Source organism: Triturus cristatus, chromosome 11 (assembly GCF_964204655.1).
Source record: "Triturus cristatus chromosome 11, aTriCri1.1, whole genome shotgun sequence".
Lineage (NCBI taxonomy): Eukaryota > Metazoa > Chordata > Amphibia > Caudata > Salamandridae > Triturus > Triturus cristatus.
Window position 1 is genome coordinate 1,165,987,358 of NC_140594.1, and position 19,208 is coordinate 1,166,006,565.

Sequence of the window (19,208 nt, forward strand, 5' to 3'; positions counted from 1 at the left end):
GTGCAGTCTGTAGGTGTTGGTTCTGCTCAGACAGCTACCAGATGAAGTCCTATGTGGAGGTCTTGTTGCCAAAGACCCATACTTTTACCTTGACAGAGTTGAGCTTTAGGCAGTTGGTTTTGCATCTATTCTGCTTCAATGGTCATGTAGTTGGTAACGTTGGTTCTGAAGGTGGTTATCTTGTCCGTCAGAGAGAGGATGAGTAGGGTGTCATCAGTGTAGGAGATGACGGTTATGTCTTGTGAACCAGTGGGGCTGAAGAGCGATCCCTGTGGGACTATGCATATATAATTTTCTTGGATTCTGATGAGAAGGGTGGTAGTCTGACCCTTTGGGTTCTTCCCATGAGGAAGGAACAGATCCATTTGAGAGCGGATCCTTGTATGCTAATCTCGTGGAGTCTTCTGATAAGGTTGTTATTGGAGACAGTTTTGAAAGCAATGGAAACCGCTGTTTCTCCTTGGTCCAGGATGACTCAAATGTTGTTGGTAGTCGAGATGAGTGCTGTGTCACACTGTGGTTCTTTCTGAATCCTGAGTGAGTATTGTCTAGAAGCTGATGAGGTTCGAGGTGGGTTGTGAGTTGCTTGTTGATAGCCTTCTCAATCACTTTGGCTGGAAAAGTAAGCAGAAAGATGGGTCAGAAATTGCTAAGTTGATTCGGGTCGGCTGTGGGCTGATTGAGAAGGGTGTGGATTTCTGCAAGTTTCCATTAATCCGGGAAAGTGGAGAACATTATGGAGTTGTTGAATAGGGGTGGGCGGAGTTGGTGCAGTTTCAGTCCATGGAATTCAACTGAATTACTTTATAATTCCATAAGATTCCACAGAAATCCAAGATGGGGTGGAGTGGGCAAGTAGCACAACCAAATAACACTCGGTGTCCTGCACACTCGACAGTGATCAAAACTTTTTATCAATTCAGTGTATGCAAGGGCACTGCCGCCAAGTGGTGCGCAGTGGTATCTAAAGTTTAGAAACCATTGAATATCACTCTGCAGTGCATAACCCTCTGCACACCTACATACTCTACAGTATTCAGTGCTGAGTATGTAGGTGCGCCGAGGAGTTTCCACTGCTGTGGTTTCTAAACAGAGCCAGAAGAAAGAGCAGTTCATCCATGTTTAAAAAGTACTACAGATGAACGTTTATTCTTAAGTGATTTTTAAACATAGAGGGACTACTCTCTCTTCCAGCCCTGTTTAGAAACCAACCACTAAAGATTAACTCCACTGGTAGAGCAGCAGAATTTATCAGTAAAACCTTGTTAAAAGAGTAACACAGAATTACCAAATCCCTCCAATCCTGCCTGCAGATTTTTTAATTCTTCCCAGGCCTGGTGTTGATGTCGGTCAGGGTGGTGCTGACTAGTGATGTTCCCTTGATGCTAGTTGTGGTGGGGGCATGGGTCAGTTGGGGCCCCTGATTTAATGAGTTCATGATTGCTGCTGTGTTGTTTCAGGAGAGGGTGGTCCATACAGCGAGGTGGCCATCTTGGTTGGAGATATGGTTGGTTAGAGATGAGTTCTCTAGGGTTGGGTTGGCTATAGATGTTTGAGATTTTGCTGTGGAAGAAGTTAAATAGATTGTCACAGAGTTGTTGGGATGCAGCAATGTTTTTGACAGTGGCTGAAGGTAAGGTGAAATCCTTCAGGATTGAGAAGATCTCCTTGCAGCTGTTGGAGCCTCCTTCGATGCGGTCCACTAGCACTTTTTTCTCGGTGTCTGTTATTTGCTGGTGATAGCGCCTGAGTGAAGTCTTGTAAGTAGTTCTATCTGTAGTGTAATGGCTGGGTCTCCATTTCCAATTTAGCTATTTATTGTGTTGTTTGGTGTCTAAGAGGTCTTCTGTGTACCAGCTAGCCTGCTTGTTTGAGGGAGTCCGTGCAGTTCTTGATCAATTTGTTGAAATTGATGATGTCAATGTCGGGGTTGTCTGTGGGACTCGCTTTATTCTTGCTGAGGGTTTAAAGCCAGTCTGCTTCTGTGATTGTTGCCCCTGCTGCGGCTTGGAATGCTGACCCTGGTATGGGTGTTGACCTGAGGTGAGTTGATTTGGAAGTGGATGATGAAGAGGTTGGTCCAGGTGAGCAGTGTGGTGGAGTTGTATTTGATGCTGTCGCTTGTGGTAAAGATGGTGTCCAGTGTGTTTCTTGCAGCGTGTGTTTGTAATGAGATGAGGTGGGTGAGTCCAATGTTGCTCAATCTTTTGCGTGTTGTGCAGCAGGGGTTGTTTCGGTCTTCCAGGTGAAAGTTAAGGTCTCTGAGGAGAATGTAGGCTCCAAAGTCAATGGTCAGCAAAGCAACGAAGTCGGTGATGAGGTTAGCAAAGTAGGCTAATGTTACATATTTTCAGTATGCAAGGGTTCTAATCAGTGGGAAGTTTTCAGAGATTTGCAGCTTAAAATTCAAGTGTTCCATAAATGTGGTGGCATTCTCTGTGGAGGTTGTGCATTTGATGGATTCCTTGTAGATGATACTGAGTCCTCCTCTTGGCTTATGAAGGCATTCGTGTCAAGCGTTCTTGTGGACTGCTGGAATTGCTGTGGCGATGTCGGGAGTTGATGAGGGGTTGAGCCAGGTTTCTCTGTTAAAGAGGATGTTGGGCACGGTGCTACTCTACAGGTCTCATATTTTGGTTGTGTGTTTGTTGAGAAGCATGCATGCGAGATGGTATTGACGTGCAAGTTTGCTATGATGTGCCGTGTAGGGTGGGGGTATGGGAATTGTAGTTGCTTGGGTGGCATGTGTGTTGGGAGGGGTCTTAAGGGCATTGTTAGGGGGGGTTTGGGTGGGTGGCTGCTGGGGAAGTCGCAGTGGGTGCAAGCGAAAGCCACCCTGGTTTGAAGAGTGGCAGCAGTTGGGGGAATGGCGTCTGGCAACCTATGGAGTGCTGTGGGTTATCGTTGGACACTCATCGGACCAGGATTCCTGGTGTTTGTCACGGTCCAGTTATGGACAGGCAAAGAAGGGTTTGCCTTCGGCACAACTTTGGCATTCAATTGCCACGCCCACTGTGTGGGTCTGCTACATGTCCAAGTTGCAGCTGCCAATAAATAGGTCCTGAGAGGAGGAAGGAGTGCAGGTTGCTGTGGTGTGAATTCCTAAGCTGATGAGCGATCGAAAACCAAATCTTCTTGCTTGGCTTCCTCTTTTTAAAGTCAGTTTTGGCAGGAAAACCAGTAATGACACTTCCTGTCCAGTTCGATATTACGAAATTCAGATAATGTCCCTTCCTGTTCAAGTCCAAGCCAAATTATTTTGTGGAAGGTGCCACACACCAAAAGGGCTAGATTAACGATTACCACTCCAATGTGAGCCACTTAGCAGAAGGTGTTTCACAATGAAAGCCTCAGATTTATTATTCCCATTCCGATATAAACCACAATGTGTCAAACACTAAATAGATTAAAATGACAATGCCCAATCTAACTATTTTCAGAAAGCTATTACAAATAACACAAAGGAATCCTCCATTATAAATCATTCTAAAAAGTATTTAATTTATTAGAATCATAATATTCACTAGGTCACCCCAAAATCAATTAGATTTACAGATACATTATAGTAGACAATCCTACCACACAAGCTGATGAATGGAATTACACCAAATTTGACAGAAATCTAGATCTTGATGCAGAGAGTGTACTTTTAACGATTTGATGTAAAGCTCTTCTCAGTTTTTGATCTATTAGAGAACAAAAAGAGAACCCAAATGTATGCATATCTAGACAGTTGGGTTTTGCAAGAGTCCATCAAAACCAATCAAAACATAGAGTGTTCTGATTGGCCTAAGGAGCTTTTTATTCCTTAGGTCATCTTGCTCCTGCAGAAATCAGACTCTTGCGGGAAAGAGTTCTCTGATTGGCTGCCAGCAACATGAAGAAAATATTGCTGGGTGCCATTCCACGACTTATAAACTTGGTCCCCTGTCCTTTCATTTTTAGGACAAAAATATAGGAGGGAGGGTTGGGATACCCTTCTGCTCTAGCCCTTGGGGGAGGGACCACAGGAAACCAACTGGGCACAAAATTCAAAAACATTGGTAGTTTGTGCCTTGATACCAGACTATCCCCACGAGATCGGCTGTCCATTTTTAAAAAAAAATTATTTGGGGAGGGGGCAAGTAAATCTAAAAAGTTAGATTGAATAATAATTCATATTTAAATACCAGTGACAAATAACCTGATTTAATTTGATTTTTTAAAACAAACTTTAATCTATTATGTATATATGCAAATACAAAGTATACCTACACAAAAATAAAATGTAAAAAATAATCTACAATTATTAGAAGAAAATATTAAAGTCTATTTATATAAATATTTGAAAAATATATGCTATATTAATTTAAATATTTAAAACTTTACTAATTTGAATTCAATAAATTAATACATGAATGTATATGTATACTTACACCTTTCCCCTATAAACCCCATATCCCACTACTAAAAAATACAAATAATAATTCAAACTTCCATAAAAAAATGTATAATTATTTTTGTAAAAATACATTAAACATTCAGTGCAAACATTCATTAGAAAATATAAACTGCTAAGCAGACTAAATCAATAAAACAAAATAAAACTGATTCACATAAAATGACACTAACACAAACACAAACATTGAAAAAACTATATTATTACAGTGATATTTTTGCACTAATATTTTAGCTGCAATATTAGAAAACACTACAACTGATATTCTTACATGCGATATTCTTGCGGCTTATATTTTCCACATCATGATATTCTTGAGACTATGGGGTCTATTAGCATGGCGGTCGGAAAATCACTCTGATCGCCATGGTAGCGGGAAAACACCGCCCACCAGGACCACGGGAAAACCGCCGGTCCAATTATTATGCTCTGCAGTGGAAATCCGACCGCGGCGGTCGGATATCGGCGATTAACATTGTGGCGGGCGGTGCTGCCAGCAGCACCGCTGCGATGTCCAAACAAGCATGTCCTGCATGTCCCTGCACTGTGCCTGCCACCTGGTACAGGGACATGTAGTGGGGCAGTGCACCCACACACACCCCAACACATTGGGGGTCCGCAATGGACCCCCGGAGACATTCTCCGAATGCATTTCCATGGCGGTTGCACTGCCGCGGAAAGCTGGCTACCGCCGGCATCATAATCGTGCCGGCAGTGCTTGGCCCTGATCCGTCACAATTGTAGCGGTCCAGCTCCGAACGCCAGGCAAGCGGGCGGACTGCAACCGGCGAAAACGTGGCAGGCGGAAAATCACACTGCTGCGGTCACGACTGCAATGCTAGTTGGACCGGCGGTGTTCAGGGCTTCGATGGCGGGTGGATGTCCGCCGCCAGTCCTGTGGTTGCTATCACCCACCCGGTGGAAGACATCTGCCCTCCATCTAATGGACCCCTATATTTCTGTGTAAAATTTTAAAAAACTTCATAACTCTGGTTTTGCTCATTGGATTTTTGTCATCTTTGTGTCCTTTTTCATTTAATTTTACTCTGTTTTTGTAATTTGTTTGGCAGCAGGTCTTCATAGGGTCTTTAATAGCTGGTATAGCCCAGCTACGAAGTGCTATAAGGCTATACTAAGATAGTAATAAAGCCTCTAAGTTAGAGGGGGTTTAAATCCCCTCAGGCTCCGAGAGGCCTATGTGAAAACAACATTGGAATGTTGCTTGGCGGGCCTTTACCTGCCAGTAGAAGCACGGAGCGCTCCATTGCCTTCAATGGAGTGCTCCACATTCCAATGTTCTAATACTGCATAAATACTTTGCCTCTAAGTTCAGCCCTGCCGATTTGGTGCCTTAGCTACCAGAGTGTTGAGCTCAAGTTAATTTAGAGACTTCACAGATTCACCCAGACGAGGACTGAGGGTATTACCTGAAGTTGGTACCTACCTCCTTCAACTAATAGCCCAATTTATTACAAATTCAGTGAATGAGACAATCAGCATTTGTGATGCAAGCGGAGACTGATGGAAGGAGGAATAGAGTGACATACTGGTCAGCAGTATGTTGTCCTCAAGGTGAAACTGGTCTAAGGTGAAGCTGCCAGTACAAGTAAGAGTACAGGATGGGGCAGAAGAGACCCCGTGGGGTTAATGAGGAACAAAGCCTCTCCTCCTCTTCCAAACAGCAGCACATTCAATGATCAAATTACAAATGATCTTGGCAGTTTTCTGCAAAACGATGGGGCTCACCCTATTGCTTAGACTTTCTCCTCTTCCCAGCCTTCAGAAGAGGCAGTGCACAGCAGTAGTCAAAATGGTCTAGCAATCTAGACCATTTTTGTCATTGGGAGGTCAAGAAGAAGATAGATCTTCTAGCTCTGAAGGCAACATTTCAGTGTTCAAATCAAAGCTATTTATTGACACCCCTGTTATACTTTATTTGGCAGACCAACATTTCTCCACTTTGAGGAAGTCCAGTGGCCTTGCTGCTTTTAGATCAATAACTTATGCAGGCCTTTTAACACGTGTTCCTGGGCTAGGGAACATACCCATGATCTGGCCGTGGTTCTAAAAAATTGCTCTTTAGGGCATTTCATGTGTGGCATCAAACAAGCACGGCCACTGTTCATGAAGAATGATAGTTCTCAGATAATGCTTTAAAGGACAAGAGGCAGAAAATATCAATTTTTAGAAAGTGGTGATGAAAAGCAAAAGTTCTATAACGTTTTTCCCGGATGTCCAAAAATTGGCAAATTGTCAGGTAATGCCCTCTGGATACCATTGCATAGGACCAAGGAGAAGAGAAAAAAGTATTTTCTCCTCTTTCAAACGGCACCATATTCACTCATGAAATTACCAATGATCCTGCCAGTTTTCTGTAGAATGATGGCGCTCACTCTGTTGCTTGGAATTTCTCTTCTTCCCAGCTTTCGGAAAAGGTTGTCTACAGCAGTAGGAACCCTCTTGATAGGTTCTAGACAATGTTTGTCAACAAGTATGCTGTTTTTTCTGTCCCAGTTGGCAACCTTTCAGTTTCAATTACTCAAAATACAGCTTTTTTTGACACCATCACTGTTATACTTATCTTCCCACTTTACAGAAATCACTCAGGGAAATGAGCTTGAGAATGTCCAGTGGCCTGGACGGTTACAGATCAATAGCTTATTCAGGCCTCTTCACACTTGTTCCTGGGCTAGAGAGATATATGACTGGAACTAATTTAAGAGAAGATTCAGAGATCCAGCAAAAAGCAAATACCAGACAGAACCTGTAAAACTAGTCATTTAAAAGGCAGAACACTACAACATTTTTTCTTATCTTTGCAATTTATAAAATACAAATATATATTCAGATATGATTTTTATTTTTATTAACTTATCATATCTAGTTTATTGTTAGTCAAAGTTTGAAAGGAGTACATTTCTCACTGGAAACGTCTCCTTTAGCCTACGTCACCCTTTAAACCTGGATTTTCAATTTGATATCATGCGTCCGACCTTGCTGCTACAGAACACAATGTAATCTGATTTATTCACTGTCAAATGAATCACTTCCCTAAAGTGTGAAATAGATGCTTTCCAGCACATGTGTAAGTATTTTACACCATCTGTTTTTATCACTTTTTGCTTACTTACACAATACGCAAATATGCCAATAACTCTTGAAAAAGCTTACAATGATCTGGGAAGGATACATGCACTAATGGACTTAAAAGAACCTGCTCACTGCTCACGGGTATGAAACGCCAAATATCCAGTTCCAGGAAAAGAAACAAAACATAGACTCACATGAGGGAAAGATCAATTTTCCTACTTAGGGGCCGATTCCGATACGGATCGGAAAGCACTCTGACCGAGTCGGATCCAGAGTGTTTTCCGACCGAGCCGGACCCCTACATTCCGACCGAGTGAGTACGATGCGCACGTATGCTGTCAGACTCGGTTCGGTCGGTCTCCCATAGAAGTCAATGGGAGCCAGTTGTACGACGCGTACATGCGCTCCCATTGACTGAATGGGTAAGTCTCAAACAAGTGCGCCCCCTACAGTGGGTACGCATGGGTGCCATCTGCGCCATACATGCCTGTGTGGGGGAGGCCCATGTGTCTCCCCCGTGTGTGACTCGTACGGCTGCAGGTGTCTGGGGTCCGACGCGGACCCCCGAAGTCCGACTCTGGGAGCTTTTGTGAGCCAGACACTCCGGCTCGCACAGGCTGTCCGACGCGTGCATCGTACTGGCTCGGTCGTGAATCATCGCATCCATTGCACGCCACGGTTGGCTTACGACCGAGACGTACGGAGCGGTTTGGACCCAGAAACGACTCGGTCGGTGAATTTCATGTAGCTTGCATCGTACTGGCTCGCTCGTACAGCTGTACGAGTCGGGCGGAAAACACGTGTACGGCTCGTAGTTTTGTTTCAGCCGATCGCGTTTGGTGCCGTTATGACCCGGATCGGAATCGGCCCCAAAGTATCTCTTCAACTTTTGCTTTTCTAACAAATGTTTAGGGGAATTGGAATGGAAAATGCTCGGTTTTTCCACCGCAAATGTTGTGTACAAAGTGTTGTGTGGGGAGCAGATTGAACACCCACCAATACCCCTTAGAAGGGTTGTACTTGTCAGGCAGAAAATCAGCAGTAAAAAAACTATGCTTCTGGAAATATTATTTTAGATGATGAAGTTATTTGCATATTTGGCCCCATTTTATTAAATGTTTTGTTTGACAATAGATCCCTTGCAAGAACCCTGGTCAGTCGCAGCAGGCCCTAGATGCTTTTTCGGTTATATTCTCCTTCACAACTGCCTGGATATCCATTAGCTTTATAGACAAACATTGAAAAAATTTGAGAGGTAAACTGTACCATTCATCCCTAAGTAGAAACACAAAAGGATTATGCAGGTTACCTCCTCTTCCCGCAAATATTCCCGCGAGGGTAGAGCTTGCTCGTAATGACAAAGTAATTGCTCCAAGTGATAGCTTTTTAATGTAAAGAAGTTGCTTGATACAAAGCATCACAGCTAATGAAAAAACAACTCTGCTGTGGAATTTGCGTCTTCCATTATGCTCTGTCAGGACTGGTGTAAACCTAGTGGGACAAATCCTTGATGCCCACATGAAATGCCAATTCTGCTGTTCCTTGAGTGTAGACTGACTCTCATGTGACATCTTTCCTTAGGATGACTTTAAAAACTACTCCAGGAAGAAGGTGAGGTGGATCTACCTGTCTGCGCTGTTCGGCACAACGAGTGGTGAAGAAGACTATGCAATGGCAGCGGACAATCACCCCGTTGTCAACAAAGCCATCATCAAGCCAGAGAGGAAGGTAAACCCATCTTCATGTACCTTCTCACCACTGGAAAGCAAGAAGATGTCTGCGCTGTTCTAGCATTTTTAAGTAAGGGAAAATATAGAGAGATCAATATTATTCCTATGGTTGGTATAAAATTATTTGAACATAAAGAAAATAGGAAATATTACGTACAAATGATTTGTTGACACTGTGGACTTTATCAAGGGTGGTACAATTAAATTTGGGGAGTGTTTCACATCTATGGTGATCAACAGAAGGTGGGTCCACTCATTGCTTGATACATCTTGATCTGCAGGGCATATAGTCATTATGCTCAATATTGGCCAACTACAAGTCACGATGACTCTGAGCTACAGAAACACCTGTGGTTGTGAAGCCGCTTTAAGTGTTAAGTCCCTTTACAAATCGAAAAGAGGAGGGTGGTCAAGTGTCTGATTCAGATTGAATCTTAATAGTGAAACTCTTCGTTTTCCGTTTGATGAAGTTATTTTTTCCTTTTTATACATGCAAAAGTCCCTCCAATCTGCAAGGGGTGGGCGGAATTATTCAGAAAAATCTCCTATAGACTTCTCAGTTATTTTCCCAAAGGGAAACTTCAATAAGTAAATTTGCATGTTTCTCCATACCAGATTGAGTCTCTCAATATTGATTTTACACAATGTTAAAAAGGGTGCTTTCGATTGTCTAGAGGTTTTAGTGCCACCTAGCTTAAATGACACTGGTGACTGGTTAGAAGGTTTGCTGATGGATTCATTGGAGCAATGGAAGTGAAACCAGAGGTGCCTTAGTGTATACATGCCCCCCCAGAGGTCTGTGAGCCTTGATTCTGAGCCACACGGCCAACCGTGCTTTTGATTACAGGTTTGTCCAGTGTTTTCATGGTCTTCCCTGTTACCTGAACAAAGCTGGCGGGGTGCACCAGATATTCTGCTTTTTGGTGCTCACAGCTACCTGCCTGACTGGGCATGTTAAGCTGCATGCCAGGGTGCCCACATCACAATATTGCAACTACATAGGAGCTGAGTAAGCGTTGCCTGAAGGTGGTTTGAGGGAGAAACTGCAACACAGGATGGGTCATGGCCACCTTTAGAGTTGCTAGTAGGGAAAGTGGACACTTGAATCTAAACAACCTTGGATGTGTAAATGAAAACCCAGCTGGGACCCTTTACTTTACTCTTCCCTTGATCCTCCTTCAAGCTCCATACCGATTGGCAGAACAGATGAGAGATGCCCAAGGACTGTGCGATTTGCCTAGGATCAAACTTTTTTTTTTATGTTGCAGACCCAATATCATAAAGCAGTACTGCACGTTCCGATGCCTATTACTTTACCACCATCTTGAATTTTGGTTAATAGTCTATGGGAGTGGGCACTGTCTAACAAGTGTCTTTCCCTGGTAATATCCAATGCCGTATTTTGTTTAACAAACCCTTACAAACAGCCTTTCGAAATATTCTAAATAATATAAATGGTGGACAAATATGGCGACAGAGAACTAGGTTCAAATGGTGATTGGCCAAGACCACACAAATTATCCAGATAAGGAGGCCAGAATTTAAAAACATGTTTCCAGGTTCCTCAATTTCCAACTAGCCCAGTACTCCACAACTGAGGGCACAGTGAGTTTGATGGAAAGACCAAGGCACCGCACCACCTTCCCAGGGAAATGTCACTGTATTTGCTTTCAGCTTCCTATAGATTTGTGGCTAATGGGTTTAAACCCAGTATTTTGTTTTGGGTTGGTGTGGTGTGTGTGTGTGTGTGTGCGTGCGTGTGTGTGTGTGTGTGTGCATACATGCTTGTGTCTGTGTTTGTGTCTGTGTGAAGCACGATTAATCACTGTTCTGAAAAATCCTTCATCTGCTACTGCCACCTGGTAAGATCCCTTTCTCACACCACTCAGCATACCCCCATCGGCCTACCCTATTGTCCAACCCCATTGCTTTACTACACTACCCTACTTTATCATTCTCTTACATCCACCAGCCCTAATCGTTCTACCCCTGTCAGCCTACCTCCAAAACCCCACTCTATCACCCGCCTCGGTCTATCTGCCTACCCGCATCACCTTACATTACCCTAGCCAATCACACTAAGATAACAGCCTATCCCATCACAGTATAGTTTCACCATGCCCGGCCCTGGGTAAGTATGGTACCACTTACCAGGGACTTGCATGAAAATTAAGTGTGCCAATTAGGTATAGGCCAATTTTACCATGTTTTAAGGAATGGTTATCAGGCGTAAAGTGCACAGAGTCCTAAAGCCAACAAAAGCAAATTCAGCAAAAGATTTGAGAGACTCCCCAAGGGTGTCAGGTCTCACATTGTGTTTTTCTTTGCAGGTTCGATTTATTCGGGTACAGAAGATACGATATGTGTGGGACAGCGCCAAGGACTGCTTCATGAAGATCGGGTATGTTTGGATTTCTCATTGCCACGATTTTATCAAAGTACAACTCAGGGAACAGTCAGTCCTCCATCCTCCATAGCAGGTGCAAGGGTAGTTATTGGTTTTTGTGTGTAGGGGGATCATATGATTTTTACCTACATTCGGAGTGGGTCCGCTTCTAGTATTTCAATTATTTACATTTACGAAGCTTCGACCAAGCAAGCTCTGCCCGCATACATTTATTTTTTTATTAACTGATCAATAAACTCTTTAGAATATCGTTGATCATGCTGTGTGGTTGTTTCCTATTGGTTTTTGCTCAAATATTGGGACTCTTAGGGACTTGCACTCAGGGTTTCGCACAAGAAGACCAAATAATTCTTAGGTGAAGGTGAGGTACAAGGCATGCTTATGCGCTTAGAGGACAGTCTCACAGGCTAGGTCTAGAGTTCCTACACAGATGGTGTGTGAGTTAAAAGAACAGAGGGACTTAAAAGCAACCACTAGAAAGTGCCAAGATGAAGTCTACCAGAAGTCTAAATCATGAGACACGATCAAGCAGACAGACTGTGAGACTCAAGCAAGTCAAATGCTTCCACCTAAGAGTATTGTTGGCATCAGATTCTTTGATTGACTGTGACCAGGACAGCTCTACAGGCATTTCATTGTCCAGGCAGTGAACATCCCCAGGGCAGGGTATGATGCAGAGACAATTATGTAGCCTGTGTGTTCTTGGTTGCCTCTAACGGGGCAGAACACAGTATGAGCTTTGTATTTGTCGTTGGGCGTGGTAAATCTTGTCTTTTCCCTGGATGGCTGACTGATTCCCAAGTCCACTGGCCTCTCACCGGCCGACCTCACATGTGCTTGGCTCAGGTCTTTTAGAGGCCCCCTGCCCTTTCCACAGCATTCTAAGTCTGTGAGATACTGGACTGCACAGTTATGTGTGTACAGCCATCTCTTGGGGACGATCCATGGGAGCTGTTTAGTTTCCCTGTTCTCCATCTCACATACATCAACTCATATGATTCCTGTCGAATGCCTTGTACAAGACCATAAAGGTCTCTTAGAACCCTACTACAACACTATTATTTTACACTTGGACTTCCTGTTATTAAGAGGTAGGGTAGGCCAACGAGTGAAGCAGCCACTGCTCGTCTCTAGTGTGAACTCTGTGCTATAATGTGGACTTCAATTAAAGGGAAAGAAAACGTTCTAACAAATGATCCAATCAAGCTACTTTAAAAAAAACAGGGAACAAACCTTTAAAAGATCCTCTCTGAATCAATCACAAGTCAGTTCTAATTAAACTAGCAAGTTGTCTACTAAGCCTTCCAAACAGGTTCCGCTTCTGGTTTTGGTCCTGCTGCCAAAGCTGACCAGCAACCAAAAGCAGACAAGGTCAAAAATATTCAAACCAGACTTCTCTCAATGTGTCTCTTACTCTTCTAATTGAACGAACCTAATTATCTGTGGGGAAAAATACTAGTTTGAGGGGTACTACATACTTCTGCTGTGTCTAGGATATTTTCTGTTGATTAATTTCTATTGTGCCTGACTGCAAGAAATGATATAAGATTCCTCTGGAACTGTGTTCCATTGCATTAGCAACATGATTTTCATGGAATGGCTCAAATATCCAGAGTGTTCATTTCGTCCTGATCAAGGCTCCTTATACTTTTCTATGGCCGAAACACATCAAAACCATTACCTGCGCAGGCGACCTCAATAGACTATTGGTGCAGATGGCCATAACAAACCTCTTGAAGAGGAACATAAACTAAATGTTTTGTGTGAGATAATTATGTTCTGAAGTATAGCATCTGGAATTCATTTGACATGTCATATGAGTTCTCTGCATAACTGAAGAAAAGACAGAATATTTATGGTTTATATTGCATTCAGTATAACATCCTGACCTTGATGATTGAGTCTATTTTGAGGTAAGTATATGTTAGTCATTGGTTAGAAGGTTATGAGTTTGCGTCATGTGTTCATAATGATGGGGAGATGTGTTGCTGGTCTCCTGATTGTACTCAAAATTATTATTAAGATTTCACACCAGCCTTTCAATATATATTTGACACACTAAAAAGTAAGTGTGTCGGGGTTCAGGTTCCAGAAGGCCTGATGAATAATATGGAAATGGTTTAGAATTGATTTCTGACTGGTTGTGAGAGGGACGTTGTGCGGTCTGTTCCCTCTTTTTTAGTGTAGTTCAGTTGAATACCCTGGAAGAGATGGCTTCAGTGTGGTTTGGCCCACTGCTAACCAGCCAACCAGAGGGGCCGTTGGCAGGACCGTACTGAGGATGCTGAGATCAGCCTGATAGATGAGACCAAAGATTGTGACACCTCTTCGTCGGTGTCCTCCACCATGACAGTCACGCCACCTGCAGGCCTCATTGTTAAATGTGGGCACCGCTCCATTCCCATGTCTTGTTTTCTCCACATGCACAAGTCTACACATTTCCTCCCAGTGGCATGTTGGCGCTCCAAGCACATGATGCCTATTATGCCATCTCCTTCCTGCCAATGTCAGAATGCAAGCATGGTCACCATCATATATGCCTGAAACTGAATTTCTCGCATGCTCTTTAACATAGGTTCTAAGCAGCTGTCCTGTGCCACCTGTGAAAAGCAAGCCTTCCAGAGCCACGTAGAACTCCCCCATCCCCCAACATCCTCTCAAACAGCCCAAATCGAGCACTTGCCCACACCGCTATCAGACTGAAACAACGCTGCAACACACAAGGCACAAATGCTAACGACCAGAATTGCAAACACTATGTATTGGGTGTGCGCGCCACATTTACAAACAGTTTAATGATCATCAGGAGTGTATTGTTTTATTAAATGCAAATATTAAAAGATTAGGATTTTGTGAAAATATCTTTGCAAAAAAGACTCTTAGCAGTACACAATATGTGTAAAATTCTCACAAACATTTGGCTCAGTGTTGCCCAACTGACAAAGCTTAGTGAAGTTGCAAAACAGCAAATGTCCTAGTGTGTGCCCAGCTGGCCACATTGTCCATCTTTAAGAGCAAAGTTTAAAACCGCTCACACCCATAGAACAGTAAATCTTACTAGGTTAGACCTGGTGATCCTCCTTTTATCCATCTCAGATTGATGAAAGTCGGGGTGAGCTCACCTGAATTTCTAAGAATAACCTGCAGATTGCTCACATGTGTATGCAGCAGGCTCATTAACACACAGAGCTATTTTAAAGGGCTGTTCCATGGGCGGTAATACATTCTCTGGTTTTGGGGATCTCTCATGCTAATTCAATGTGTGTCAATTACATAATGGATAATATTTCTTTCTATTTTCTCCTTTCAGGGCTCTGGAGGACAAGTACTCCTGCACCGACATACACACAAAGTTCGGATCCGGATTCACAAGCGAAGAACAAGAAATCGGGTATGAACACTGCGACCATAGAGTTGAAATCAGTAGCACTTTTGGGACATCAGCTATTAGTAGAGCGGCTGGTGCAGTGGCACCAGGGCAGGGGTGTGAGGGGCCCTAGCATGCCTTACTTTGGTTGCAGGTTATTTAAAAGGCTTGCTCTGTTTTTAGGTTGAAGCCTGGCAGACAGCGCAGCTCTGTGGTTGCAAAGACATTGGGACACGCTGAAAGCTAACCTAGGATTGCATTCCGCCCATTGCTTACCATTGGCTTTGTCTTTTGTACCATACATCTGCTTGCCTTCTACTCAGTGGCTTTATTTATTTTAGTCTGTCCAGCATGTCTCGCCCGATGACCGCAGCCTCTCTACCATCTCTCTGAATGGCTCCATGTATTCTTCCGTAAGTGCATGCTTTACAGGAGCTCTTTTTTTCTTTTTTGTGAAGCTCTCCTTGAGAGTGCCTGTGTTTTTCAGCTGCTCGGTGGACTGTGTTAAACGTACTCTATACCTTTGAAAAGGTTTCCTATGTCCTATGTACGTTGCTACACTTTTGGGGTCAAGGATCGTTTGCGATCCAATCCACCACAGATGGCAGGCCACTTCAAGTTTCTGCCCTCTGTCCACTTTGGGCTTTAGTAGTACTCTTTACCATGGCCAATTATCTTTCTGCATGACGGATTCTACTTATCTCTGGCACCACACGCTCATGCTGGAGTTCAGAAGGCGAATGAGCAATGGAGGGCTCTTTAAATGTTGTTGTGATCTTGGCATCCTTGCTGTGCCTTCAAATACAAGAACAAATGTCAGGCTTAGTCTTCTGTTTATTCTTTTATAAGGAAGATCGGTGTTTATTTTTTAGGTGGAGTGAACAGTGCTTGCGCTGTCGCTTAGCGACCTGTTGTAGATGGTTTGTGGAGTTAAACTCCGCCCACTGCTTGCCCCTGCTTTTTATTTGTGCGTGCCACTGTCCTTTGAAAATCCTTGCTTGCTACTTGGCAATTGTTCCTTTTTTCCCTCCTTTCTGTTTCCGCTCTCCAGCTACGGAGCACCAGCCGAGTACAATCTGCCTACGCTGTCAGTGTTTAAGTATTCCTCTGAGGACTACTTTTTTCATCGGTCAAGTTACTTATGCAGACAAAGCACCGCAATTGCACTTTCACTTTCAATAGCGGGCCGTCTGCTTTTCTTTGCTTTTGCATACACCACAGTATAAGCACCTACTGCTGTTGCATTTATCCCAGGGAGTGGACCTCAGCGATTGTTTATTTCATCTACGTTGCTGTTTTCCAATGTGTGGATAAAATGTGGTGTCTAATGGGGGTATTCACATAGACCTGACCGCTCCCCTTCAGTGCATCCCCTCAGATCTCATAGTTCGACAGGTTCTTCGTTTAGATTTGGATCACACTGTTCTTAAAGGGTTTTCGGCTACAAAAGGGTAACCTGAAAATTCGCTTTACTATCCTAACCTCATACAGATTAGCTTGGCGAAACAAGCCCAGCTTCCGGTTCTGTTGCTGTGCCCAGGCCCACGTATGCCACATACATTACCACACCTCCAACGGAAAGCAGCAAGTTCAAGTGACGCACAGCTCGTGTGACGTATGCACATAATGCGTAACGTCAAGATATTTCCTGAATGGTGCAACAGCCGTAAAGTTTCAGGCACTTAGCAACAGCAGCAGCGACCACAGTAGAATGGCTCAGTCCGTGCTGCAGGGTGAGGAACAGCGCCCCAGTTATCTGGCGAAATACCCCAGCTCCACACTCTTTTAATGGCACAAGCAGCCACTGCTCTGTAGAAGAAGCAATCACCTGTTGTAGGAGTAGGGCGTTGTTCTGTGCCCCCTACATTCTGTACATAAATTGGGAGTCGAGGCATATTTTTATGGAAAGTACCACACATCAGCGCTCTGAAGCTGTATCAATTGTTTGATCCTCCAATTTTATCATGAGTAAAGCTGCGCGATACTTACTGGCACTCTCACGTCAACAAGGCCCATCCTTTGTGCATTCCTGTTTGGTTCTGTTAAAGCCACACCAGTTAGCTTTATCAACACTTGTCTGCGCAGTCCATGGAGAGATCCCGCAGGCAAAAAACGAGTCCTTTTAAAGTGCAGTGAAAAAAATATCACTGGCAAAGCCAACGGACCTGGCGTTTTTACTCTTGGCTAAAAAAACAAGCATTTGCAATGCAATAGGTCTTGCAATTGCGAGAGTTTGAGCTAACGGCATTGTAAATGACAATGCCTTTTATTTATATATTTTAAAAATCTGCAAGCGGTGCATAAACATGCACTTTGTACTTGTAGTCCTTGGTGAGGAGAAGCAAGGCTGGCAGTAAAAAAGGCGCAGTTACTGCCAGCCTTGCTTCTCGTAAGCAATGACTATAAGTACAAGTGCGTGTTCATGCAGCACTAGCAGGTTTTCAAAACACATCTATAAAACGCATTCTCATTGACAATGCCAATAGCTCAAACTCTCGCAAATGCGAGACCTATTGCACTGACAATGCTTGTTTTTATTTGGCAGCAAAAGGAGAGGATTTCTTTTAAGTGATTCATGGGACAAACTTGCTAGGTGCAAGAAATGGGAAAGGAAAGGCTGCAAGATGTTATTTTGTTGTCACATACAACACAATTTTAGTACCTATAAATGAACTGTACAAATATTTCGCAATATAGTAGCATGTGGAAAGCACAAATTAAGATAAAATATTGCAATTCTGAAGTGTGGTGGAAACAGAAATTTAAATAGGAACAAAACAGGTCCATACACTTGGTGATGCGCAAATGAAATATTCGCTGAGCATTAACCTTTGAGCACGGTTTTACCAGTAAGACGGTATGCCTGAGCAAACGCAGTGGTCGTTTCAGTAGAAAATTTGTTATCTGTAATGACAATGTGCCACCACACTATGCGTTTCCAACAGTGTGCTCTAAAATGTGTCGGTAGATACGCGCTACATCCTTACCTCTCTCCTGCTGAATACATTTGCTACACTTGTTTTTTGTGTGACACGTGGATTTCTCACAATCCCTGTGACTTCAGTGATACAACATCAATGGCAGTCCCCTCCACTCTGAAAACTGGTCCATCAACACTGGCGCATGCCAGTTGTGAAATGTCGCTCGTGCATGAGCCCTGCTGGTACACCACATTTGAATGATTCTGTTTTTACGCAGCTCTTGGAGGGAGCAGCGTATTGTCATTGTAATAACATTTGCTCAGATATCTGGCTCGCAGTTCTCAGCTTTTACTTCAGTATTAAGTGTTAACACACAAGAGTGTGGGAGATGGGTAGCGTCTAAGATAGAGGACAAGACAGTATTGTCAGATCTGTGTCTCTCCTGGAGACTGCGGGGCAGATTTACAATAACTGGCGCATCCCTGCATATCAGCAGCGATGCGCCAGTTATTTTGCATCACGACAGACACCTCTTGCGTCACCATGGATGCGCCGCATTTACAATGCGGCGCACCATGGGGCAAGAATAGACAGATGCGTGACACATCTGCTGCCGTAAAGGTGACGCATTGCTGAAGTCGCGTCACAAGCGCGACGCAGCTCCAGCAAGACTCGGGGTTCCCCTATGCCTAACATGCTGCTTCAATCCTTATGCCTGCTTCAAGCAGGCGCAGGGTTTTGACGCAGCATGGCCGTAAAAGTGACTGAGTGAAATCTTGTAGAGAGAGATAGAGCGAGAAGTTAAGAACAACTAAAGTGCACATTGGGAGGAGATAGAAAAGGGCTGAGATATGACTATTAGAGACACTGTGATAAAAGAGAAGAGAGAGGACGAGAGAAACAGAGACAAGGTGAGGATGAGAAGGAAATGAAGTGAGAGGATAAAGCGGGCAGGGAGAATACACGGAGGTCAGAACAGGACAGAGACGGGCATGAGATGGACAGAAGAGATGGAAAGAGAGTGGAGGTGGGAAACGAGGGGAGAGGATGAGGGGGAGAAAAGAGTAAAAGGGGTAAGGGGTAAAGGGAGGAGTAGAACGGGTAAGAAACGGAGGAAAGCGATAAGGGCACGTGAGAGGAGAGGTGTAGAGAAAGCGTGGGAGGGGACAGGTAGGAGAGAGTCAAAAAGAAGCAGATGAGAGAGAGGAGGGTGGAGAAGGGTATTAGGGGTCAGAGAGGACAGACAGAGAGAGCC

The 19,208-nt window shown here is 43.8% G+C and overlaps 1 protein-coding gene across 3 annotated transcripts in view; it reads left to right on the forward strand.

Moving 5' to 3' along the window:
* LOC146788645 (putative cation-transporting ATPase 13A4) overlaps positions 1 to 19,208 on the forward strand; it is a 361,715-nt gene that overhangs the window by 83,052 nt on the left and 259,455 nt on the right. For all 3 annotated transcript variants that reach the window (XM_085635857.1, XM_085635855.1, XM_085635856.1), the window contains exons 3-5: positions 9,110 to 9,256; positions 11,589 to 11,659; positions 14,976 to 15,056. In XM_085635857.1, the coding sequence (XP_085491983.1) occupies positions 9,110 to 9,256; positions 11,589 to 11,659; positions 14,976 to 15,056 (299 nt within the window). The remainder of the gene's footprint in view (positions 1 to 9,109; positions 9,257 to 11,588; positions 11,660 to 14,975; positions 15,057 to 19,208) is intronic.